The sequence below is a fragment of the Salvelinus alpinus genome, chromosome 24 (assembly GCF_045679555.1).
Source record: "Salvelinus alpinus chromosome 24, SLU_Salpinus.1, whole genome shotgun sequence".
NCBI lineage: Eukaryota > Metazoa > Chordata > Actinopteri > Salmoniformes > Salmonidae > Salvelinus > Salvelinus alpinus.
Window position 1 is genome coordinate 1008985 of NC_092109.1, and position 27381 is coordinate 1036365.

The following is a 27381-nucleotide window of genomic DNA, read 5'->3' on the forward strand; positions in this document are numbered from 1 at the left end:
CCCCCATAGGCTCAAGAGGTTAAAGTGACACATCTTAGTCCCATCATCACTCTGTTACCGTGGAATTGGCCAGTATAGGATTAGAGAGGGTAACAGAGTTAGATACAGCCCAGTAAGCAAATAAGCAAACTTCACACACAACTTAACTCTTAAAGTTATTTATGCATTGAGAAAAGGTTTCAGCACATACCTATTGCAGGCAGAAGGCACAAACATGACTTAGGGGTAGGGTTAAACAAGGGGTAGGGTTAAACAAGAGCCAAGAGAGAGTTGGAGTTGCCAATCCACACCCTTACTGTATCAATGAAGCAGGCTACATTAGTGAACATGTGGTCCCCACATATCCCAGTCCTTAAATCAGGGTATTTATAATTTTTTTCCAGAGACAACTAAAACCCTGTAAATACAGTGCCTTACTTTCAAAAAAAATTCTGACCCAGTCAATGTGAAAAAACTCTGATATCCACATATTTCCCTGACTGACAGGGTGTAAATCACATTTGGGTTATATTTTCAACAGCAAATACTAAGAACTCGAGGCCCCAAGTGTGTAGCCTGCATTTTGCTGTAAAATTGGACAGTGTAAGTAATATCTCTGCTGAGGCAACATAGCATTAAAAGGATAGTTCACAAGTTTTAGCTTGTTTTCAACTTACCTAGGGTGTCCCAAGTTCATACCTAGTCAAAAATAAGCTAGAACGTAAAAACCATCAGAACAACAATTTTTATTTATTTATTTAATATAACTAGGCAAGTCAGATAAGAACAAATTCTTATTTACAATAATGGCCTACCCCAGTCAAACCCGGACGACGCTGAGCCAATTATGCACCGCCCAATGGGACTCCCAATCACGGCCGGATGTGATAGAGCCTGGATTCAAACCAGGGACTGTAGTGACGCCTCTTGCACTGAGATGCAGTGCCTTAGACCGCTGCGCCACTAGGCAGTCGTATAAAATGGCAGCTGTGTGTCAGCATTTTTAAACATTACCCCTTTATGCTGACCTTGCCATAACTGCACAAAGAATAAATAAATAATACACTGCAGAACCACAGTCATGCACAGTGGTATCAGGAGAGTATATTCACTTGGGGGTGGAATTCTGACCAGAGTTATGCGCGCGTAAAAGGAACAAAATGCCCTTTTTATGCATTTTTCTCTCTATATGTATTCTGACATTGAACTTAAAGGGATACTTCGGTATTTTGGCAATGGTGCAGTTTGAAGGAAGTTACTAACTAGCGCTAGCGCAATTGCTAACTAGCATTAGCGCAATGACTGGAAGTCTATAGGTATCTGCTAGCATGCTACTAGATACCCATATACTGTACTTCTAGTCATTGCACTAAAACTAGTTAGCATTGGCTCACAAAATGACCTCTAACTTCCACACAGAGTTCATCAGACTCTGGGGAAGTAGATAATCTCTAAGTATCCCCTTAAGCATGAGAATAGCATGCTATTCACCCGCTATTCGTTCAGGGTGCAGATCTAAGAAATGAAGGTGTGGCGGAGGTATGCCTACAGATACGCCATATTCTGACCTTGACTTAACTCAACTCATCATTTCACCACCTTTATGAGGGAGGAAACCATGAATAAGGTCGAGTAAACCTACCTGTTCCAAGTGGAAAAAGCATTTACTTTCTTTTTGCGAATGAAATAACAGCATTCTCCATGCACTGTAATTTAGAAATTGATAAGAGCTATTGATCAGAGGTAAGTAAATGAGTAAACCATTTGGATAAGGGGATTGTAAATATAAATAACACTTGTTTTAGATCTATATTATCTTATTATGATCGCTGGAGACAGATGTGAAACCAGTCATGGCAGCAAACTGAAGCAAATCAACATGTCAACTTTCACACAGTGAAGTTTATAAAATGATGGCCTTATAACTTGCAGGAATTAAATATAGAGACCCAAGCTTTAGTATAGGCTTTTATAGCCAATGCACAAATGACAGTATAGCACCCAACCTACCGAATTGATTTATGATTCTAGTTATAATTCTTTGCCCGCGCTTTTCTACGTTTTGTTTTACAATTTGTACCATGTTAAATATTAGCCACAATTGAGAGCCATCATCCGTAATACCCACAACATTTCTAACTGTCAATTTCCTACATTTTGCATCATTCCATTCCGTTGACCTTTCTTTCCTCTGTCACGTCCGTGATGTTGTTCCTGAGGGTCGCGAGCATTAGTGGATCATATTAGGCTAACACTGTGGACATTTTAATCATTATGGAACTTAGGCCACTCGTAGCAGGTTAAACCTGGAGCCTGGTGCACGGTCTACCACAACTTGACCATTGTCATACAGTTCCACGATTAGTGATGATAGGGTAGATTTATAGGACTATTGTTCAACCCCTATTGTACACTTTTTTTTTTACACCTTCCAATATTTCATGGATTGAACTTAAACTTTCACGATGAATCAAACCACTGTATTTTTTATCCATCAATATACAGTGCATTCACTAAGTATTCAGACTCCTGGACTTTTTCCACATTTTGTTACAGTCTTATTCTAAAATGGAGTAAATAAACATTTTCCCTGATGAATCTTTTATTTTAGTATCTTTATTTAACTAGGCAAGTCAGTTAAGAACAAATTCTTATTTTCAATGACGGCCTAGGAACAGTGGGTTAAATGCCTTGTTCAGGGGCAGAACGACATATTTTTACCTTGTCAGCTCGGGGCTTCGATCTTGCAACCTTTCGGTTACTAGTCCAACACTCTAACCACTAGGCTACCTGCCGCCCCAATGAATGCACCTAAATCTACACACAATACCCCAAAATGACATAGCAAAAATAGGTTTTTAGAAATTTTTGCAAATGTTTTAAAAAAATACTTTATTTACATAAGTATTCAGACCCTTCGCAATGATCTCAGGTGCATCCTCTTTCCATTGATCATCCTTGAGATGTTTCTACAACTTGATTGTATGTATTGTAAATGTTTATCAGCACAGCATTATGACAGCATTTTCTAAACTGCAGTTGACAGTTGACAGTGCATGTCAGAGAAAAAAACAATCCATGAGGTCAAAGGAATTGTTCGTAGAGCTCTGAGACAAAAAAAAAATGATGCAGCATTGATGGTCCCCAAGAACAGTGGCCTCCATCATTCTTAAATGAAAGATGTTTGGAACCACCAAGTCTCTTCCTAGAGCTGGCTGCCCGGCCAAACTGAGCAATCAGGGGAGAAGGGCCTGGGTCAGGGAGGTGACCAAGAACCCGATGGTCACTCGGACAGAGCTCCAGAGATCCTCTGTGGAGATGGAAGAACCTTCCAGAAGGACAACCATCTCTGCAGCACTCCACTAATCAGGACTTTATGGTAGAGTGGCCAGATGGATGCCACTTCTCAGTAAAATTAGTTTTCCATAAGGAACCTAAAGGACTCTCAGACCATGAGAAACAAGATTCTCTGGTCTGATGAAACCAAGATTGGACTATTTGGCCTGAATACCAAGCGTCATGTCTGGAGGAAACCTGGCACCATCCCTATGGTGAAGCATGGCGGTGGCAGCATCATGCTGTGGGGATATTTTTCAGCGGCAGGGACTGGGAGACTAGTCAGGATCGAGGGAAAGATGAACGGACCAAAGTAAAGAGATCCTTTATAAAACTTGCTCCAGAGCGCTCAGGACCTCAGACTGGGGTGAGGTTTCCCCTTCCAACAGGACAAAGACCCTAAGCACACTGCCAAGGCAACGCTGTAGTGGCTTCGGGACAAGTCTCTGAATGTCCTTGAGTGGCCCAGCCAGAGCCCGGACTTCTCTGGAGAGACCTGAAAATAGCTGTGCCTCAACACTCCCTATTCAGAGCTTGAGATGATGCACAGAGAACAAATGGGAGAAACTCCCCAAATACATATGTGCCAAGCTTGTAGCGTCATACTCAAGAAAAGTCGAGGCTGTAATTGCTGCCAAAGGAGCTTCAACAAAGTACTGAGTAAAAGGTCTGAATACTTATGTAAATGTTATATTTCAGTTTTTTTTAATACATTTTGCAAAAATCATTATGGGGTATTGTGTGTAGATTGTTTTATCCATTTTAGAATAAGGCTGTAATGTAACAAAATTTGGAAAAAGTCAAGGGGTCTGAATACTTTCCGAATGCACTGTATTTAGTGTGTAAAGGCTCTCCAAACCCTGTACCTTTTTACAATTCATATATACATTCTTAACCCAAAATGTGCCTAAATAAACTAGTTGGTCGACTAGTTGGTCCTGAAATGGACACGAATATGCATATCTTTAGATGGGTTTCATTCATTGATCCTTATATTCTGAACCCATTCTAGTGAGTGTCGTCAAAATGAAAGGTACACCGTATTTAAAGGTGTATGTATTCAGCACCGTATTTAAAGATACATGTATTCAGCGCGCGCAAGTCAACCACGACTGCAAAGCCTGTCACGCACCTGCATAAGGTAAGTCTGAATACCAACTACTGAGAAGTGCGTAAGAAAGGCATTTAAAAAAAACATACAACAATATACAACAGGTATCAAAACGTCAAAGTTAAATTGGGAGAAAAAAAATCCCTAGGAGTCAAACGTAAAAAAAAATATAAAAAAAAAACAGGTGGCAAATTTGCTAAATCATTTTTGTTTTCATTATTGATTCACTAACTAAACTTATACTTTGGAAAATCAGCTAATCAATTCATAGCACTAGATTTTAAATGTTGCGCCTTTTTCTTTGTTACTTAAGAAAAATGAAAGAATATGAAGAGGGAGAACCCGGTGGTGAATATATTTCCATATAATGGTTTATGTTCGTTTTGGCTTTGGTCTGGACATGTGGAAACGTGAAAATAACTGCCTCTTGGTCAATCTGAAATTACAGCGCTTTAAAAGAATAGCTTTATGTCTCTGAACAGCGTCACAGTTGCTAGTGTGTGTGTATTTGCGTGCATGTGTGTCCCTGGGCAGACAGTGTGCTAGTGAGAGTAACCATCCTCATCCTCATCCTCTCCTCTTTCTGAGTCTACCTGGTGTGGTCCTGTACCCACTGGCAGAGCCTATGGCAGTAAGCGGGGGGGCTGACGGTGGAGAAGGCCTGCCCTGGGTGCCGCAGTCTCTTCCACCAATACTCCAACCTCTTCTTGAAGCTGTAGACAGTGAAGATGTCGATGATGCCCACAAAGTAGCGATGCTCCGGACCGTCAATGACGTGCAGCGGGTTTCTGAAGTTGGGCAGCAGCCGGCGGTTCTGGGCCTGGAAGTCTCGCAGTTCCATCGAATCCGTGACCGTTCCCACCGGCTGCTCAGTACAGGGTCTCCCGGAAGGGGCACTGCCCAGGTCACTTCCTACCTGTGACTCAGTAACTCTGCAACTTCCTGTCCCGCCGTCCATCTCTGATACCAACAGGGCGGAATCTTCCTCTGGGACCGCCCCCGGAACTGTGGGCATGCCCGCATGGGTGGGGCTTGAGCATGTGATCACTGACCTGAGAGGTAAAAGCGGAGAGGGGGAACCCAGAGTTATTAGAGCCAACATGGCCACCTGAAAGGTTAAAGAGGAGAGGGTAACAGATATAGAAACAGGGCACACTTATCTTTGCCATGAACACTTCTGTGATAGCATGGGCAGTGCCATTGAGGGATATCTCTATTAAAAATAAGCAGTTCCATTTTTTTCCACTCCATGGCACTGCCCATGTTAAAACAGTCTTTGTGGCAAGTAAAGCCTCTATCCATCTCTATGAAGGGTAACAAAGTTATTAGAGCCAGCATGTCTACCTGAGAGGTTAAAGAGGGAAGGGTAAGAGCCAAGAGTGAGGCAGCATGGCCAACCTAAAAAATACCAATGTTAACTGATTTTAGAGTAGACAAATACTAGATAGTTGCTCGTGGTGGTTATGCATGTTATTGTATAGCCAAGAAGTATTTTTGTGGTAACTACATGCCTGGAAGTCATTGGTTTTGTCCTGAAGAAAGACCAGGACCTGGGGAAAATATTGATCTCAACATTACACCTCTTTTGAGGCCTGAATATGTCACTAAAACATAAAGAAAGAGAAAAAAATTATACAAGAAAGGGGATAAAAAAGAAAAATCCCACCCACTTTTTAGTGCGCATGATAAGGGTGGCGAAGGACAGGCACTGGTGGCGTTCATCCTGGTGCAGGGGCTGATGAGCCACCAGGAGGCTGTAGTCCAGCACATTGAGTCTCTGCAAGAACGACGTGTCAATCTCCACCTGCCGGAGCAGCCATGGACGATGCTGGTCTAACAACACAAGCACATATATTGCAAAACTGGTTAGGACTCTATAACTGTATGTACCACTTACTACCCTGTTACAGTGTCATTACCAGTGCCGCCCGTCATTTTGAGCCCCACCTTTTTTGGGTGGGGTGGGGTGGGGGGGTGCCTGTTTTGCATGTTATTTTGGCGTTAATACATGTTACATATCAGTGTGCAAACAATGTAAAAAAAAAAATAATATAATAATCATTGAATTAATAAAGACGCATTTTGGGGTGGCAGGTAGCCTAGTGGTTAGAGTGTTGGGCCAGTAACCGAAAGGTTGCTGGATCAAATCCCCGAGCTGACAAGGTAAAAAGCTGTCATTCTGCCCCTGAACACGGCAGAATGCCCCTGCCCCTGAACAAGGCAGAATGACAGATGACTGTTCCCAGGTAGGCTGTCATTGTAAATAAGAATTTGTTCTTAATATCTTACCTAGTTAAATAAAGCTTACATTTAAAAAAACATATATATATATTTGGTCAACATACACTCCTATCAAGTGTGACTTTCAGAAAAATACAAACATGGTCTCTTTTTTGCTTTCTTGAGTAAGGCAGCTCCAAAATGCAGGTGTTTCAGCCTAGCTCAGTGCTTTCTGTGCTGGTGGGGCAGCCAGTGGAAAATACGGAGTGTAGGGTTGGGCAGCAGCTCTAATTGCGCCATGATTGGCTCAGTGTTCTGTCACTCATTGGGACACCGCCAAATCTAAGGGTAGAGCTCGAAAATTCAAGCCCCTTGGGTGCTGCCATAGAGTTACATTAGAAGTGCCCATCCAAGAAGGCTCAAGGTCATTGGCCACAGCTAAAATGACATCAAACATGTTATATCTACAGTAGCTTTGATTGGACTCATGTCAACATCATACTTTCAAAATCTTAGCTAGCAGTCATCATCAGGAATCAAGTCGACAATCTACTGGCAAATCCTTTTTAATCCTTGTCATATTTATTATTATTTGTAATTTTTTTCACCTTTATTTAACCAGGTAGGCTAGTTGAGAACAAGTTCTCATTTGCAACTGCGACCTGGCCAAGATAAAGCATAGCAATTCGACACATACAACAACACAGAGTTACACATGGGACATATAAAGAGAAATAATGAAGAGAAATTATAGATAAAACGTATTGGTGCTCATTGGCCATTGGACACAAACATTACACAACAAGTTGGAAATTGCAAATTCAACAGTCAGTGGTTTGGAAGGAATCTGTGGCTAACTGCAAGCATTGCAAAGCAATCACTAGCCTGCTATTCAGTGGAGTGGGTGTGTGGTCCCAGGTCTGGGTTTAAGGGTCTCTTTTCCAACGCTGTCAATCCAACATAACTTCTGCCGCGCTCAAAACAATTGGAAACTCGGGATTAGGAAATCTGATTTCAGCGAATTCAAGACAACTGGGAACTCGGGAAAAAACAGGTTCCTACTGGGAAAATACATCCAACTCGGAATTGTAAATCGGGAATTCGGGCCTCATTCTAGAGCTACGACCGGAAGATCACTGACGTCATCATGATTCATGCTTGTTTTTTTCTGATTTCCCAGTTGTCTTGAAAGCACCATAAATCCAGAGAATGAAAGACTTTGATGACAAAATTTTCCCACAAAAAAAACATTCTGTTCAAGTGAGCACAGCACACAACAAAGTGAGTCCAAAAAGGTATTGTATGCTCCTGCATAAATTATGTAATATGCCAGGGAGATATGTATACTGTAGCTAAGAAAGTAATACTAAGTGTGTGTTGTGTCGTAAGATGTTAGTAGCCAATGTGCATCACCCTAATAATTTGGTCCCTTTTCCCCTCTTAATTGTGCCTACTATTTCAGATTTGGTGGTGCACACGTAGCCTAACTACACCATTTTCAGACAAGATAGAACGGCCAAAGGGGGCGGTGTTGCAATCTACTGCAGAGATAGCCTGCAGAGTTCTGTCCTACTATCCAGGTCTTTACCCAAACAATTTGAACTTCTACTTTTAAAAATCCACCTCTCTAAAAATAAGTCTCTCACCGTTGCCGCCTGCTATAGACCACCCTCTGCCCCCAGCTGTGCTCTGGACACCATATGTGAACTGATTGCCCCCCATCTATCTTCAGAGCTCGTGCTGCTAGGTGAGCTAAACTGGGACATGTTTAACACCCCAGCCATCCTACAATCTAAGCTTGATGCCCTCAATCTCACACAAATTATCAATGAGCCTACCAGGTACCACCCCAAAGCCATAAATACGGGCACCCTCATAGATATCATCCTAACCAACTTGCCCTCTAAATACACCTCTGCTGTGTTCAACCAAGATCTCAGCGATCACTGCCTCATTGCCTGCATCCGTAATGGGTCAGCGGTCAAACGACCTCCACTCACCACTGTCAAACGCTCCCTGAAACACTTCAGCCAGCAGGCCTTTCTTTCTTTTTTTATAAAAAAAAAAAAATACAATTATTATTACTATTAATTATTTACTATTACATTTTTATCCCCTTTTCTCCCCAATTTTTCTTGGTATCCAATCGCTAGTAATTACTATCTTGTCTCATCGCTACAACTCCCGTACGGGCTCGGGAGAGACGAAGGTCGAAAGCCATGCGTCCTCCAAAGCACAACCCAACCAAGCCGCACTGCTTCTTAACACAGCGCGCTTCCAACCCGGAAGCCAGCCGCACCAATGTGTCGGAGGAAACACCGTGCACCTGGCCCCCTTGGTTAGCGCGCACTGCGCCCGGCCCGCCACAGGAGTTGCTGGAGCGCGATGAGACAAGGATATCCCTACCGGCCAAACCCTCCCTAACCCGGACGACGCTAGGCCAATTGTGCGTCGCCCCACGGACCTCCCGGTCGCGGCCGGCTGCGACAGAGCCTGGGCGCGAACCCAGAGACTCTGGTCCAGCAGGCCTTTCTAATCGACCTGGCCCGGGTATCCTGGAAGGATATTGACCTCATCCCGTCAGTAGAGGATGCCTGGTTATTTTTTTTAAATGCCTTCCTCACCACCATAACCAACACAAAACAATCCTGTGGCGTACTGCATTAGCATCGAACAGCCGCCGTGATATGCAACTTTTCAGGGAAGCTAGAAACCAATATACACAGGCAGTTAGAAAAGCCAAGGCTAGCTTTTTCAAGCAGAAATTTGCTTCCTGCAACACAAACTCAAAAAAGTTCTGGGACACTGTGAAGTCCATGGAGAATAAGAGCACCTCCTCCCAGCTGCCCACTGCACTGAGGATAGGAAACTCTGTCACCACCGATAAATCCGCTATAATTGAGAATTTCAATAAGCATTTTTCTACAGCTGGCCATGCTTTCCACCTGGCTACCCCTACCCCGGTCAACAGCACTGCACCCCCCACAGCTACTCGCCCAAGCCTTCCCCATTTCTCCTTCTCCCAAATCCAGTCAGCTGATGTTCTGAAAGAACTGCAAAATCTGGACCCCTACAAATCAGCCGGGCTAGACAATCTGGACCCTCTCTTTCTAAAATTATCTGCCGAAATTGTTGCAACCCCTATTACAAGCCTGTTCAACCTCTCTTTCGTGTCGTCTGAGATTCCCAAAGATTGCCGCGGTCATCCCCCTCTTCAAAGGGGGGGACGCTCTTGACCCAAACTGCTACAGACCTATATCTATCCTACCCTGCCTTTCTAAGGTCTTCAAAAGCCAAGTCAACAAACAGATTACTGACCATTTCGAATCCCACCGCACCTTCTCCACTATGCAATCTGGTTTCAGAGCTGGTCATGGGTGCACCTCAGCCACTCTCAAGGTCCTAAACGATATCTTAACCGCCATCGATAAGAAACAATACTGTGCAGCCGTATTCATTGACCTGGCCAAGGCTTTCGACTCTGTCAATCACCACATCCTCATCGGCAGACTCAATAGCCTCGGTTTCTCAAATGATTGCCTCGCCTGGTTCACCAACTACTTCTCTGATAGACTTCAGTGTGTCAAATCGGAGGGCCTGTTGTCCAGGCCTCTGGCAGTCTCTATGGGGGTGCCACAGGGTTAAATTCTTGGGCCGACTCTCTTCTCTGTATACATCAATGATGTCGCTCTTGCTGCTGGTGATTCTCTGATCCACCTCTACGCAGACGACACCATTCTGTATACTTCTGTCCCTTCTTTGGACACTGTGTTAACAACCCTCCAGACGAGCTTCAATGCCATACAACTCTCCTTCCGTGGCCTCCAACTGCTCTTAAATACAAGTAAAAGTAAATGCATGTACTCTGGACGGTTTTGACTTATAATATGTGGACAACTAAAAATACCTAGGTGTCTGGTTAGACTGTAAACTCTCCTTCCAGACTCACATCCAACATCTCCAATCCAAAATTACATCTAGAATCGGCTTCCTTTTTCGCAAACAAAGCATCCTTCACTCATGCTGCCAAACATACCCTTGTAAAACTGACCATCCTACCAATCCTCGACTTCGGCGATGTCATTTACAAAATAGCCTCCAATACCCTACTCAATAAATTGGATGCAGTCTATCACAGTGCCATCCATTTTGTCACCAAAGCCCCATATACTACCCACCACTGCGACCTGTACGCTCTTGTTGGCTGGCCCTCGCTTCATACTCGTCGCCAAACCCACTGGCTCCAGGTCATCTACAAGACCCTGCTAGGTAAAGTCCCCCCTTATCTCAGCTCGCTGGTCACCATAGCAGCACCCACCTGTAGCACGCGCTCCAGCAGGTATATCTCTCTGGTCACCCCCAAAGCCAATTCCTCCTTTGGCCACCTCTCATTCCAGTTCTCTGCTGCCAATGACTGGAACGAACTACAAAAATCTCTGAAACTGGAAACACTTATCTCCCTCACTAGCTTTAAGCACCAGCTGTCAGAGCAGCTCACAGATTACTGCACCTGTACATAGTCCATCTATAATTTAGTCCAAACAACTACCTCTTCCCCTACTGTATTTATTTATTTTGCTCCTTTGCACCCCATTATTTCTACTTTGCACATTCTACCATTCCAGTGTTTTACTTGCTATATTGTATTTACTTCGCCACCATGGCCTTTTTTTTGCCTTTACCTCCCTTATCTCACCTCATTTGCTCACATTGTATATAGACTTATTTTTCTACTGTATTATTGACTGTATGTTTGTTTTACTCCATGTGTAACTCTGTGTTGTTGTATGTGTCGAAACTGCTTTGCTTTATCTTGGCCAGGTCGCAATTGTAAATGAGAACTTGTTCTCAACTTGCCTACCTGGTTAAATAAAGGTAAAATATATATTTTAAAAAATATATATATATATTTAATGCTGTAACATACTATGACAGGATTCGTTACCCTTACCCAGAGTGATGTACTGGCCCTCGAAGTTCAAGTCCTTGAGGACAACAATAACCTGACTTCCCTCTGGGGCTGGGTCTGTCCACCGGCTCACCTCACAACCCTTGATGTCATACCTTGCCACAACAGGCAACAAATCAGTTAAACAGTGTTGTTACCACAGTGGCTGTAATACGTTTCTCACACCAGACTGTTTTGTTTTACTCTGAAACAGGCTTACCTGGCATGGATTCGATCGTCAGGGTAAAAAACACTCTGCATTACAATAAAGTACTTCTGTGAAAAAGGTAAGACAAGGCATGAACAAACTAAGTTGTAGCAAATCAATTATGATAATAATAAATCATATGGCTATGAATAACAATCCATAATCAGTCAGTACCTTCCTCCTATGCGGGATTTTGATCCTGTGGACACCTTGAAAACAAAAAATGTAAACTTCAGTCAACTACAAACATTTTCCATGGTCCAGCAGGCCAAATTTCACATATTTGTCCACTTTGCGGTGGCAAAGACTAATCATAATTTTCATTAAGGTCCATTAAGGTTCTATTTTAGTATGATAGCCACATATCTTAGGTAGCTAAATGTGGTAATCACTGCATTATATGTTATGACCCCTATTCAGTTAGTTGGGCCAACAGAATTGAGGGTATGAACTGTAATTTTGTATTATCAGGGAACAATCTTCTCAAACTAAGCCAATTCGATATGTTATTAACTTCATAATACAACACATTAAGTTATGAAACTATTGGAATAGCAATAACATCTCTATGGGCCCACCATGGGGAGGTAAAAGGTCATGCTTGGTAGCATCCACCTTAATGTAGAAGTGTTTAGAAACATATTATATTCTTATTTACAAAAAAAGTTAATCCAAAATGACACAATACAAAATGTACCATTGATTTTTACTGAGCACAAAATAATCTGAAACACAACCAAAACAAACAGCAAATGTATTCAACAAGTCTGTAGAGTCACACGCTTGATGTTGCCATTGTGTGCTAGGACTATGGGACCAAATATTAAACTTTTGACTACTTTAATACACACACTACCGGTCAAAAGTTTTAGAACACCTACTCATTCAAGGGTTTTTCTTTATTTTCACTATTTTATACATTGTAGAATAATAGTGAAGACATCAACACTATGAAATAACACATATGGAATCATGTATTAACCAAAAAAGTATTAAACAAATCTAAATATATTTTAGATTTGAGATTCTTCAAATAGCCACCCTTTGCCTTGATGACAGCTTTGCACACTCTTGGCATTCTCTCAAACAGCTTCATCTGGAATGCTTTTCCAACAGTCTTGAAGGAGTTCCCACATATGCTGAGCACTTGTTGGCTGCTTTTCCTTCATCCCAAACATCTCAATTTGGTTGAGGCCGGGGGATTTTGGAGGCCAGGTCATCTGATGCAGCACTCCATCACTCTCCTTCTTGGTCAAATAGCCCTTACACTGCCTGGAGGTGTGTTGGGTCATTGTCCTGTTGAAAAACAAATGATCGTCCCACTAAGCCCAAACCAGATGGGATGGCGTATCACTGCAGAATGCTGTGATAGCCATGCTGGTTAAGTGTGCCTTGAATTCTAAATAAATCACAGTGTCACCAGCAAAGCACCCCCACACCATAACACCACCACCTCCATGCTTTACGTTGGGAAATACACATGCAGAGATCATCCATTCACCCACACCGCGTCTCACAAAGACACAGCGGTTGGAACCAAAAATTTCCGATTTGGACTCCAGACCAAAGGACTAAATTCCACCGCTCATGTTTCTTGGCCCAAGCAAGTCTCTTCTTATTATTGGTGTCCTTTAGTAGTGGTTTCTTTGCGGCAATTCGACCATGAAGGCCTGATTCACAGTCTCCTCTGAACAGTTGATGTTGAGATGTGTCTGTTACTGAACTCTGAAGCATTTATTTGGGCTGCAATTTCTGAGGCTGGTAACTCTAATGAACTTATCCTCTGCAGCAGAGGTAACTCTGGGTCTTCCATTTCTGTGGCGGTCCTCATGAGAGTCAGTTTCATCATAGTGCTTGACGGTTTTTGCGACTGCACTTGAAACTTTCAAAGTTCTTGAAATGTTTCGTATTGACTGACATTCATGTCTTAAAGTAATGATGGACTGTCGTTTCTCTTTGCTTATTTGAGCGGTTCTTGCCATAATATGGACTTTTACCAAATAGGGCTATCTTCTGTATACCCCTCCTACTTTATCACAACACAACTGATTGGCTCAAACACATTAAGATGGAAAGAAATTCTACAAATTAACTTTTAACAAGGCACACCTGTTAATTGAAATGCATTCCAGCTGACTACCTCGTGAAGCTGGTTGAGAGAATGCCAAGTGTGCAAAGCTGTTGTAATGAACTCGAGGGGAGACAGAGAGCTGGTTTCAAGCGCAGGGCGCAGCAGGTGTTTATTGCAAAGGACCACAGGAGGAGGCAGGTAGCTGGGTCCAGGGGCAGGCAGAAGGTCATACACAGGGGGTCCAAAGGGGTAACAGTACAGGCAGGGAAAAGGTTAGTCACGTAGTCCGGGAGATCAGGCAATAGGTAGATAACAGGAAATCCGATAGGCTAAAGTACAGGCATGGAATAGGCAAAAGGCGTCATTAGTGAGGCAGGCAAAAACTATCATACACGGCGGGAGTAAATCACAGGAAAAACAGAGCTCTGAAAGACGTGTGTCACAAAACAAACAATACCTCACAGTGATGGGGTGCAAAGAACTGAACTAAATAATGTGATAATGACATACAGGTGTGTGAACAGGTGATTAGAATTCAGGTGATTGGGATCTGGAAAGTGAGCTGCGTTCAGGGGAGTTGGAAAAGTTGGAAGCAGACGTGACAGCTGTCATCAGCTGTCAAAGGGTGGCTACTTTGAAGAATCTCAAATATAAAATAGAGTTTCATTTGTTTAACACTTTTTTGGTTACTACATGATTCCATATGTGTTCGTTCATAGTTTTGACATCTTCACTATTATTGTACAATGTAGAAAATAGTACAAATAAAGAAAAACACTTGAATGAGTAGGTGTTTCTAAACTTTTGACCGGTAGTGTAAGTGAATTTGTCCCAATACGTTTGGTCCCCTAAAATGGGGGGACTATGTACAAAAAGTGCTGTAATTTATAAACGGTTCACCCGATATGGATGAAAATACACGCAAATTAAAGCTAACAGTCCCGCACTTAAATCTCATAGTCATTGTATCATTTCAAATTCAAAGTGCTGGAGTACATAGCCAAAACAACCAAAAATGCGTCCCAATACTGTTGGAGCAAAATATATGTATTTAGCAAAATATTACCGGAAGTGGTAAAAATATGTAAAAAAGCTGTCAGAATTGCAGAAACTTGTAGCCGTTTCAAATATATTATATTAAAACACATAGAACATGTTCTAGAAGTATTCACCATATGATTAATATCTATTAATTTCAATTATATTAAATATCAAGAAATGTGATGTGAAACCTGCCCAGTACATTGCACCCTATATGACATCCCATAGGAATACCTTACATCCAGCAAAGAGATACAGGTAATCAATTTTCACAAAATGCCTTCATAATGAGTGTACCAAACTTTAAATAAAGCTAGAAAATAAGTCTAAACAATGATGCCTAGCTATTGCTGATTTAACCATAGGCCATAGGGTACACATTTTCCAATATGGCCACCAACCAGCTCCATTGTTTTAACTTGGATTGGTCTGACATTGCCACACCTCTTTTAATAATAAGTAGAATATGCCTAATGATAATAAAAACAATTATTATAGTTATCAAGATAGCACAACCAATTTAGCCAGGTTTGCAAAATATATAATCTTTGTAAAATATTAGTAAAATGTGCCAAAAACACTATTTATATGACTGTTTTTGGTCAGTATTTGCAACCCTAATTTCTAATTTCTATGTTTTATTTTCAAACAATAAAAAATGTATCTATAATATTCCTAAAGGGATATTTTACTAGTTTGTAGTGATTATACTGATATGCAAAATTATGCTATAATTGTTAAATATAAAATATATGTCTTGAATCCTGTCATATGCATTCCACTGCATTCCAACATAACATTCTAACAAATCGTCTGATGATGAGGGAATCAACCAGGGCTGGAGCCAGTTTGAATTTGAATTTAATTTGAATTTAAGGCAGTCAATTCAGGAAGTTATTTTAATTACAAATTAAAAATGTAAAAACGGACTTCTCAGTTTATAGAGAAGTCATTGAAAATAGATGCTGTTTTTTCAAATGTTCAATTGTTATTTAAGTTAACTTCCTGAATTGATTGCCTTCAATTTCAAATTGACCCCAGCCCTGGAATAAAACAAATGAAAAAAACTGTTTTCGTTTTTAGCAGACACTTATACAGAGCGACTTACAGGAGCAATTAGGGTTAATTGCATGGCTATGATTTTGCCATCATTAAATCGGATGGCAAAAATTAACCAAATCCCAGTCATTTACGATGAGCATGTGAGCAGTCCAACTTGTTTCAACATTCCTTTATCAGCCTGCAAACCTTCTATTGCTTAGACTCACATACAACATGCTGATTACATGCAATCAGTTACTCCCCAACCCTGTCAAAGAAGATAGAGTAGCTATCTACTCTAACTATCTTAGCTGGCATGCCTGCTGGAAAGATTGGTATACTTTAGAAAAGCAAGCAAAAACGAATGTACTGAATAAGACTCACACTCTTGAACCCAGATTTTAGCAGTGATGAAGAGAAGCATATTTAGTTTCTTTAAAAAATAACCACCAGTCAAGAGGATACATAAAGCTCAAGAGGTATGCTTAGATAAATAGACGTCTTTTTACAAAGAATTAAGATTATGGCTCTACATTGCAGGAAAAAGTTGTTTCAGGTGTTTGAAAAATGCTAAATTCTCACCCCAGCCTTTCTAACATACTTGGTGCCCCCTTAGATTTTTGGGGTGCATGCCACCCCTGCCAAAGTGAACACATTTTTCCGCTGGCCAATGGACTATAAGATCAGAGTCCTGTGACTTACCTAAGAACTTGACCAGCAGTGAATGAGGATACTTCTCTAGGTGCTCCATGTAGATTCTTAGGTTGGACAGGAGGAATTGCACCTCTCTCTTGTTCTGGGTCTTCAGAAAGAACCGCTTATCGTTCCTGGATGAGAAAGAGAAATGCAGTGATTAGCACAGATAGTGTTATAACACATACATAAACTCAGCAAAAAAAGAAACGTCCTCTCTCTGTCAACTGCGTTTATTTTCAGCAAACTTATCATGTGTAAATATTTGTATGAACATAACAAGATTCAACAACTGAGACATAAACTGAACAAGTTCCACAGACATGTGACTAACAGAAATGGAATAATGTGTTCCCTGAACAAAGGGGGGGAAAAATCAAAAGTAACAGTCAGTATCTGGTGTGGCCACCAGCTGCATTAAGTACTGCAGTCCATCTCCTCCTCATGGACTGCACCAGATTTGCCAGTTCTTGCTGTGAGATGTTACCCCACTCTTCCACCAAGGCACCTGCAAGTTCCTGGACATTTCTGGGGGGAATGGCCCTAGCCCTCACCCTCCGATCCAACAAGTCCCAGACGTGCTCAATGGGATTGAGATCCGGGTTCTTCGCTGGCCATGGCAGAACACTGACATTACTGTCTTGCAGGAAATCACGCACAGAACGAGCAGTATGGCTGGTGGCATTGTCATGCTGGAGGGTCATGTCAGGATGAGCCTGCAGGAAGGGTACCACATGAGGGAGGAGGATGACTCCCCTGTAAAGCGTTGAGATTGCCTGCAAAGACAACAAGCTCAGTCCGATGATGCTGTGACACACCGCCCCAGACCATGACGGACCCTCCACCTCCAAATCGATCCCGCTCCAGAGTACAGGCCTCGGTGTAACGCTCATTCTTTCGACGATAAACGCAAATCCGACCATCACCCCTGGTGAGACAAAACCGCGACTCGTCAGTGAAGAGCACTTTTTGCCAGTCCTGTCTGGTCCAGTGACGGTGGGTTTGTGCCCATAGTGTTGTTGCCGGTGATGTCTGGTGAGGACCTGCCTTATTGCCTACAAGCCCTCAGTTCAGCCTCTCTCAGCCTATTGCGGACAGTCTGAGCACTGATGGAGGGATTTTGCGTTCCTGGTGTGACTCGGGCAGTTGCAATCCTGTACCTGTCCCGCAGGTGTGATGTTCGGATGTACCGATCCGGTGCAGGTGTTGTTACATGTGGTCTGCCACTGCAAGGTGATCTGCTGTCCGTCCTGTCACCCTGTTGCGCTGACTTAGGCATCTTACAGTACGGACATTGCAATTTATTGCCCTAGCCACATCTGCAGTCCTCATGCCTCCTTGCAGCATGCCTAAGGCACGTTCACGCAGATGAGCAGGGACCCTGGGCATCTTTCTTTTGGTGTTTTTCAGAGTCAGTAGAAAGGCCTCTTTGGTGTCCTAAGTTTTCATAACTGTGACCTTAATTTCCTACCGTCTGTAAGCTGTTAGTGTCTTAATGACTGTTCCATGGGTGCATGTTCCTTAATTGTTTATGGTTCATTGAACAAGGATGGGAAACAGTGTTTAAACCCTTTACAATGAAGATCTGTGAAGTTATTTAGATTCTTACGAATTATCTTTGAAAGACAGGATCCTGAAAAAGGGACATTTCTTTTTTTGCTGAGTTCATATACCTGTGTGTGTGTGTGACCTTAATGTCGAAGTGCCTAGTGTGTTCTTTCCTAGTGTGTTCGTTGTGTATTGTGTTTGAGCATATACTTTGGCCAGATAAGATTAACAAAGTAGCTTTTCTATATTTGCACTATATGTGAGAGAGATATACTCTTACAGCAAAGGGAAAGAACGAGAGGAGTAGAATATGCTTACGCACGTGAGAAAGAAGTCGGCCTTGCTTTTGGAGTTGCTGATGAACTGCAGGTAGGAACCGTCGTCGGAGAGAGAGTGCTGATACTCCTTTTCTGTCATCCCCAGGGAGCGACGCAAGCTGGCAAACACTGGCCCTGCAAACGTCTCCATTCTGAAGTCCTTCAGAGAGACGGGCGAGAGAAAGAGAGAGTTCTTATGAGTTAAAGTCATATTGGTATCAGCAAACAGTAGTAGATACATTGATGTAGGTAAGAAACGACAAAGGTCCAACAATTGATACTTGAAGAACTCCACAAGATGTTTTAGCCCATATTAAATACCTGCTGTTTGCACAGACACAATTGTTGTTCAATATTTTGTTAATCAATAGATTATTGTGTTCCCATGTCTGTCCTGACTTAGTATAGGCTCTGTGATTAAATGGGTTTATGATGTTGCGCTGCTATCGCACAGCAGTACTGTAGCCTACGAATACGGTCAAATATCTTACATAAGCTACCGGTCAATTTACTGTGTTGGCAGAATGTTAAAAAAAACTGTAATTTATGCTGTATTTGACAAAGGAATGTGACAGTTTCTGAAAGTGGAAACAATGAAACATTGTTGTGGACCTGTCAGCAGAACAGTTGAATTCAACAATGTTTTGCTTGGACTTTTGCCCTCAAACCTTAATATGCTGGACTGCCCATGAATTCCGAAACATTCTCTAGGCTACTCAAAACCAATTGAAATTCAAATTACAGTAGGCTACATACAGGAAAGTATTCAGACCCCTTGACTTTTTCCACATTTTGTTATGTTACAGCCTTTTGTTACGTTATTCTAAAATGGTTTAAATTAATAGTTTTCCCCATTAATCTTCACACAATACCAAATAATGACAAAGCGAAAACAGGTTTTTAGAAATTTTAGGGGGGCCAGCTCTAGGAAGAGTCTTGGTGGTTCCAAACTTCTTCTATTTAAGAATGATGGAGGCCACTGTGTTCTTGGGGACCTTCAATGCTGTTTTGGTACCCTTTCCCAGATATGTGCCTTGACAGAATCCTGTCTCAGAGCTCTACAGACAATTACTTCGACCTCATGGCTTGGTTTTTGCTCTGACATGCACTGTCAACTGTGGGACCTTATATAGACAGGTGTTTTTGCCTTTTCAAATCATGTCCAATCGATTGAATTTGGACTCAAATCAACTTGTAGAAACATCTCAAGGATGATCAATGTAAAAAGAATGTACCTGATCTCAATTTCGAGTCTCATAGTAAAGGGTCTGACAACTTATGTAAATAAGGTATTTATATTTTTAATCTTAATAAATGTGCAAACATTTCTAAAAACCTGTTTTCACTTTGTCATTATGGGGTATTCTGTGTAGATTGCTGAGGATTCTTCTTTTATTTAATCCATTTTAGAATAAGGCTGTAACATTACAAAATGTGGAAAAAGTCAAGGGGTCTGAATAGTTTCCGAATGCACCGTACTTCAAAAGTAAAAGATCAACTGTCGTGATGTTCACCTGTTAAATTCCTCTGTAGGTTATAAACTGTGCTGCCTATGGGATCACATACAGCAAAACTGGAAATAGGCCTAGATATTCTATATCTACATAGGCCCAATTAAATGAGAGATGCGCATGGTCATTTGTGGTAGGTTACTTCCAGAAAACGTGAGGAATTTATTCTGTAATGGTTATGAAAATAAAATAAGCAGGAAACAGATTCCTACGTCTAATTATTTTAGATTCCAAAAATCAAACACGGGATTTTTGCTCTTCTCACTAAACGGCAAATGGATGCATCTTATTATGAATTTGTTCATGAATAAGCGTGCCACATCCCCCATTTGCGCAAAATATTTTGGCCGACTTGCAATACAATACTTCAACCATTCAAAAAAGAAGATGTGCGTGCGCATGGTCTGAAGTTTGCGTGGAGTCAAGTTCAGTTTTTATAAAAGCCAGTTATTTTGTGGTACATTTTGTATGTGCGCATGGTTTATAAATGAGGCCCCATGTCACTATAAGGAAAAAACTTGCTTGTTCACATCTTTGTGAAGACTGAAATTGTGAGATATGAATTTCCCGATTTGTACCTTTGGTGTTGCAACTGTATTACAATTTTTTTAATCAACATACCTTATGTATTTGAGTGACCTCCAATCTGTAGTCATCTTCCGACAATTCATCCTACGATAAAAGAAGAAAAGGAATAATTACTACTTGTAAAATATCTTTTGAGGAGGATTTGGGGAGAGTAAAGCAAGACACAATTCCAAGTTGTCTTACAATCACTGTGAATCAGATTCACTGAGCATACAAACATTAGAAACACCTTCCTAATATTGAGTTGCACCCCCTTTTCCCCTCAGAACAGACTCAATTTGTTGGGGCATGGAGTCTACAAGGTGTCGAAAGCAGTCAACAGGGATGGCGGCCTGTGTTAACTTCAATGCTTCCCACAGTTGTGTTAAGTTGTCTGGATGTCCTTTGGGTGGTGGACCATTATTGATACACATGGGAAACAGTTAAGTGCGAAAAACACAAAAGACCATTAACAGCAATGACAGTCCACCAACAACAAAAAATTACAGATCCCTTTCTGTTGAACTCAACTCAACATTTCAGGGAATCTAAACATGGCACCCCAGCCCAAAGTATGCTAACATGCTACAAGAGGTGGATCAACAAGAAGTGAGTATGTGTGTGTGTGTGTGTGTGTGTGTGTGTGTGTGTGTGTGTGTGTGTGTGTGTGTGTGTGTGTGTGTGTGTGTGTGTGTGTGTGTGTTTGTGTGTGTGTGTAAGGGAATATGTGAGTAAGAGACAACCATGTATCACACCGCTGAGTCAGCAGGCTCCAGTTCAATGGGTCTGATGCTGTGTGTGTGTGTGTGTGTGTGTGTGTGTGTGTGTGTGTGTGTGTGTGTGTGTGTGTGTGTGTGTGTGTGTGTGTGTGTGTGTGTGTGTGTGTGTGTGTGTGTGTGTGTGTGTGTGTGTGTGTGTGTGTGTGTGTGTCCGTGCGTGCGTGCGTGCATGTCCGTGCGTGCGTGCATGAATAACTCCCTTGTGACCTCTTATTCACCACCATAGGATCCGGCAGAGTAACCAAATGCCGAAGGACAAAATAACAGTTGCTGTAAATTAGATCATGAATACACCTACATCAAATCAAATTTCCTTGGAATATAAAATGAAATGTTTGTGTAATTTTCCACAATCCAAACCCCTACGTCCCACTTGGCTCTAATATAAGCCTGTGTTCTGTATCCCTTCTCTTCTGTAGGGACAACAATGGGGTTGGTCAGACAACCCCATATTGCCCAGGGAACATTGGGGAACATCTAGCACTGCAGGCAGGAGGCTAAACAAAGAGCGAGCCACTAATAGCCACCTCCCATAGCTCAGTCAAATACTCCGTTGCAAACTGGAAACTTACCCCCTTTCCCTCTGCCCTTGATGCGGATTACTTTTACGGTCGGAGGCCACCAGATAGGACTAAGCAATATGGTAACGCCTCAACGCTTTCTCAGATCCACAAGGGCAAGTTGTTAAGGGCAGATAGAAGGAAGCAGGTTTTCCGTTTGGAATCCAAAGACTCCTCAATGATGTAAAGTCTAAATGGGGCATATGTCTTTAACAAAATGATTGTTTCAGAGATCTTTTGACATTGTAGCTAGTAGGCTAACCAGTGGAAAACAAATGATGATGACAATAACAGGTTAGAATCCAGCCTTAGCCTGGGCCATGTTCATTAGGGCACGCAACAGAAAACGGTGCAAAACGTTTTGCAAAAGAAAACGAAAACAAGCGTTTCATATTGGACAAGTTCAGTAGTCCCTTCCTGTTTCAGTCAAGTTTTCTTCTGTTTGGTGCCTAATAAACATGACCCTATGCTCTTCTGTCAGGGGCCTTTAGCCTTGAGTAACTACAGGTGGATGAAACATGGCTCTCTCTGTTGAGCTCCTTTTGTTCATGCTTCAGCCCCACTCTTGACCTTCTCATGGACCTCTTGGGGAACACGATGGGTGATGCAAATTAAGGAGGAATTGAGAGGCATCAGCCACCACGGTAAATGAAACCAGTTTGCAACCAATAATTTTAAATGCTGGTAATGGCACATAATAGATGTATGCATTTTTGTTTGTTTGGTCCATTCAGTTAGCTTTAGACCACTATGTGATTGCACAAGCTAAAGATACTGCTCAATTCAAACGACTTATCCCTTGTAAAAAAAATGCAACACTTATTTACTTGCACCACATTTGATGACCTGTGGGTGCTCACCGGTGGTGGGTTGTCGATGGTGTTCTGTACGGCTGCAGAGAGGCCTTCCTTCATCATAGAGGTGAGGCTGTAGAACTCGTGCTGCTGGTCAATCTCAAACAGGCCCAGTAGCTTCCACTGCTGCCTCAGGCCCCCCCACATCTTCCTCTTCACCGTACCAGTCCTCTGCGTGCCCCCCGCTGGACCCGCAGACATCTCCATCTGGGGTGGGGATGACACACACACAAATGAGTACTCCAGCACTTGCAACCATCTCTGCAAAATGCCACATCAATAATAGGGCTTTTTCCCCCCGATTCCAATTGAGTGCCATAGCAAAGCACATACAACTACACCGGTAAGACCATGTAGGTTAGTCTTCCGATCGATTAACATGCGTGGTAACTCGTTGCTGGGAAAACCAGAGGATGACAATAACAGTCGTGTCTTACCTAGACAGACCGGATCTGCCCGAGGCATGCAGAAAGTGACCACGGCCACAAAGGTCCAATGGCTCTATAGGCCTCAGAGATTGGAAAGTTTTTATTGGCATGCTATTGATTGACAGTGGAACCAAACCAGCGACATCCATTTGACACCAGCAGCCTTTCCTAGGTTTGGAACAAGCGGCTGGGAGATTAGTAAGGACTATATAGGCTAGTCTCTCACTCTCTCCTTCTCCCACATATGACCCACCAGTGATCATGGGTAAACCCATAGAAATCCTATTAAATGACATTAATTTGTATTCCGATTCCTAATTCTATGGATCAACCAGCTGTGTCATTGACAAGAAGCAGGAGAGGAAGTATTTTCAAGTCCTTAGGGCCTAGATGTTGCTGTTACTCTCAATGCAGTAGTACAAGCCCTTCATTATCTATTCAAGGGGCTGCAACTAAGGAGGTCCTTGTTGTGAAGCATATACATTAGTAACAGTTTCAATAGTAGTTTAATGTTAAATCATGATGAATCAAGGATAAACCATTGATAAAACATAGGGAAGAAAATAGGTTGTTTTTTATCAACATGTCAGAATCTTTGAATGAGGACTCCAATTTGAGAATCTGCACTGCTCCACACTGACCGACTAACCAGTGGAACAGGCTTGACACCACACCCGCAGCATAATAAAGTAGGGCCTCTTTTGCCATATATAGGGTATACAATCAAATATAGGCTATAAAACAGGCTATCCAATAAAAGGTTATTGCATGCGCATAACGGTAATATTGCCACTAACAATTCTGAAAACAATATTGGGCAGATGGTTTGAATATGATCCTACGCCTGCTGACTAAATTACACTTTTCACACACAAATCAGATACATGTCGCCTATCCGGTGCCCTGTCATTTTCATTGCGCCCATGGAATATACATTCTGACAGTAAGTTTACAACGCGTAAAATAACTACAGCAAGCCGCACCCATTTGGTCAAAACATATCCTAACAAAACAACCAATATCCAAATAATATTTGCGTCAACATTAGTAGGCTAATATAGACCATAATACGAAGGTACTTGCCTCAGTTTGGCTCATCGATGAGGCTAATTCAGGCCCTCCTGTGTCTGCTCTATAGTTCCCGAGATCAGCGCATTCCTCCGATTGACATTGCAATCCGTTCTTTCAATAAATGCATGCAAGCGGTAATGTAGTGACACTGACACTGCGCGAAACCCCCAACATGCTGCACCAGAAATCTCATCGTTTCACAAAGCATTACCGCATGTTGAAAACACTAGGGCGCACAGAATATATTCAAAAGCCATATACAGTAGACTATGAGGAATTGTTTGATATGATCAGTGATGACCTGGATACACAATTCAAATTGATTATTTGAATCAATGCATATTGATTATGGACCATATTCTAAACATTCTATACCAGAATTATCAATATAAACATGTTTTTCGTGACCACAAATAACTCTTAGCCTATATACCTTCCACATTTTTAGACATTGTTTTTCTCAAGACTTTAGAAAATGGGCTATCATAGCAGAAATCATAGCAGAAGCTGAGCATGCTATACTGAACAAAAATATAAACACAACATGTAAAGTGTTGGTCCCATGTTTCATGAGCTGAAATTAAAGATCCCAGAAACGTTCCATACACACAAAACACGTATTTCTCTCAAATGTTGTGCACAAATTTGTTTACATCCCTGTAAGCGAGCATTTCTCGTTTGCCAAGATAATCCATCCACCTGACAGGTGTGGCATATCAAGAAGAGTATTAAACAGCATGATTATTACACAGGTGTGCCTTGTGCTGGGGACAATAAAAGGCCACTCTAAAATGTGCAGTTGTCTCACACAACATAATGCTACAGATGTCCCAAGATTTGAAGGAGCATGCAATTGGCACAAGAGCTGTTTCCAGAGAATCTAATGTTAATTTCTCTACCATAAACCACCTCCAATGTCGTTTTAGAGAATTTGGCACTACGTCCAACCGGCCTCATAAACCGCAAACCACATGTAACTACGCCAGTCCAGGACCTCCACATCCAGCTTCTTCATCTGCGGGATTGTCTGAGACCAGCCACCCGGATAGCTGATGAAACTGAGCAACCCATGGCTGCACCCTGATGAAACTGAACTGCACCCCTACCCATTCATGTGAAATCTATAGATTCATGCCTAATGAATTTATTTCAATTGACTGATTTCCTTACTGTAACTCAGAAATTGTTGCTTGTTGCATTTATATTTCTGTTCAGTATATTTTGTACATGAACTACCAAAGTGTAGTAGATAGATATAGGACTCTATATAGATACATATAGGACTCTAGTGCCCAAAATACTGTTTTAACATGGGCAGCACCATTGAAGACATTCACCATTTTGAAGTAGTCAACTGGGTGGAACTTCTTATGGGTTAAGGATTTTTAAAATTTAACTAGGCAAGTCAGTTAAGAACAAATTCTTATTTACAATGAAGGCCTACACCAGCCAAACCCAGACGACGCTGGGCCAATTGATCGCCGTCCTATGGGACTCCCAAACATTGCCGGTTGTGATACAGCCTGGATTCGAACCAGGGTGTCTGCAGTGACGCCTCAAGCACTGAGATGCAGTGCCTTAGACCGCTGTGCCACTCGGGTGCCCACATAAGGAAGGACCACATATTTCCATCCAAGTCATCTGGAGGGATCAATTATAAACCTGAGGAAACATTCCATAGCTGTAGGTGGCAGTAAATCGCCAACCTTGGCTTTATACCTGTTCAAACAATAGACTCCAGATGGCAGTATGCACCCTTTCAGTTTGTTTAGCAACTCATAGAAGTGGTAGGAGAAGAAAATGTACTACTTCAAACTGGAGATGGCCTCAACGGCACTGCACATGCTCTCTCAGACGCCATAATAGTACCGATACGATATTTCAGACCATGCCAGATTCCCTCATTTGCCACACAGTGCAGTCTATCTACAATACTTCTATGGATACAGTAAATATGCATGGAAATCAAATATTTTACATTGATCAATTGGGCCTTTTCATTCTGTGTAGACTACAGTTACTAAACAATTGATATTTATCATTCTTAGCAACTCCATTAGAACTCAACAGACCTTTAAACGGTGTTGTAATACTCTCGGTCTCGTCTCGGTGTCGGATACATTTTGTACTGGTATTGACTCTGTCTCGGGACAGTGAGGACTCATAATTTCTTCCCGAAACCAGCGGAGTAAAAAACGAATTATCAGCTTCCATTCAGTCAGCGCATAAAACCGCTTCGCCAGGCCAAATATATACACACCTTTCTTGAAACAATATCTTAACAGCCTTTATATATATTATAGACATGTTTGCGCAGTGGCAAACCTATAGGCCTTCGGTGTGTGACAGGTTCATGAATCTGAAAGGACAGCAACCGTAATGCCAGCGCACTCATGTAGGATAGTGTACTTTTTGTAAAACACAAAGGGCCAGTGGTGTAGTGGAGGCTATACGCAGGTATAAACTGTATACCCAGTTATTGTTTTCAGTGGGCATTGCTTCACTTCTTAATCCCTACTGATGCGTATCAACGTAGTGTAGTGGAGGTATCCGACTTATCAATTATGTAGTACAATAGAGAAATAATGCACAAAGCAGCCTACACAATCGCAAAGCATGTGAAATATATTCACATGCGCCGCACACAGCCTAGTTTCCGCGAAATATCATCTGCAGGCAGCAAGAGTGTGCAACTGTCAACTGGTTTTGGCATGGAGCAGCTCACAGAAAGAATGACATCGGTAGCCGGTAGGGTAGGAAAGACGTTTCATCTAATTATATCTACCAGTAAATGCTAACTAATGCAACAATAGGTATGCCAACCATGTATTGAAAAAGTTTAGTCCGACGTGTTGGTTAGTAGGCTTTTTGTGACACACAATTGTCATCATGCGCCGTTTGCATCAGGGGCGTAGACATGGATGGGCCTGGGTGGACAGAAGCCCACCTACTGGGGAGCCAGGCCCACCCTATTAGATTGATGTGGTTTCAACATTGTTGTGGACATAGACCATCAATTTATTTATAAATAAAAAATGTGATTTTGAGTGAAAATCCAAAAATGTTCAAGGAAAGTGCATAAAAAAAAATACATTTTC

The 27381-nt window shown here is 41.9% G+C and overlaps 1 protein-coding gene across 1 annotated transcript; it reads right to left on the reverse strand.

Moving 5' to 3' along the window:
* Positions 1 to 142: 142 nt before the first annotated feature.
* On the reverse strand, positions 143 to 27290 carry LOC139551699 (phosphatidylinositol 4-phosphate 5-kinase-like protein 1). The gene is made up of 10 exons (XM_071362965.1): positions 24301 to 27290; positions 22791 to 22996; positions 20646 to 20696; positions 18519 to 18673; positions 16658 to 16782; positions 11977 to 12011; positions 11815 to 11870; positions 11598 to 11710; positions 6097 to 6259; positions 143 to 5478 (listed from the first exon to the last, which is right to left on the reverse strand). Exons 1-10 carry the CDS (start codon positions 24308 to 24310, stop codon positions 5016 to 5018), a joined length of 1377 nt encoding a protein of 458 aa, XP_071219066.1. The 5' UTR covers positions 24311 to 27290; the 3' UTR covers positions 143 to 5015.
* Between the last annotated feature and the right edge of the window lie 91 nt (positions 27291 to 27381).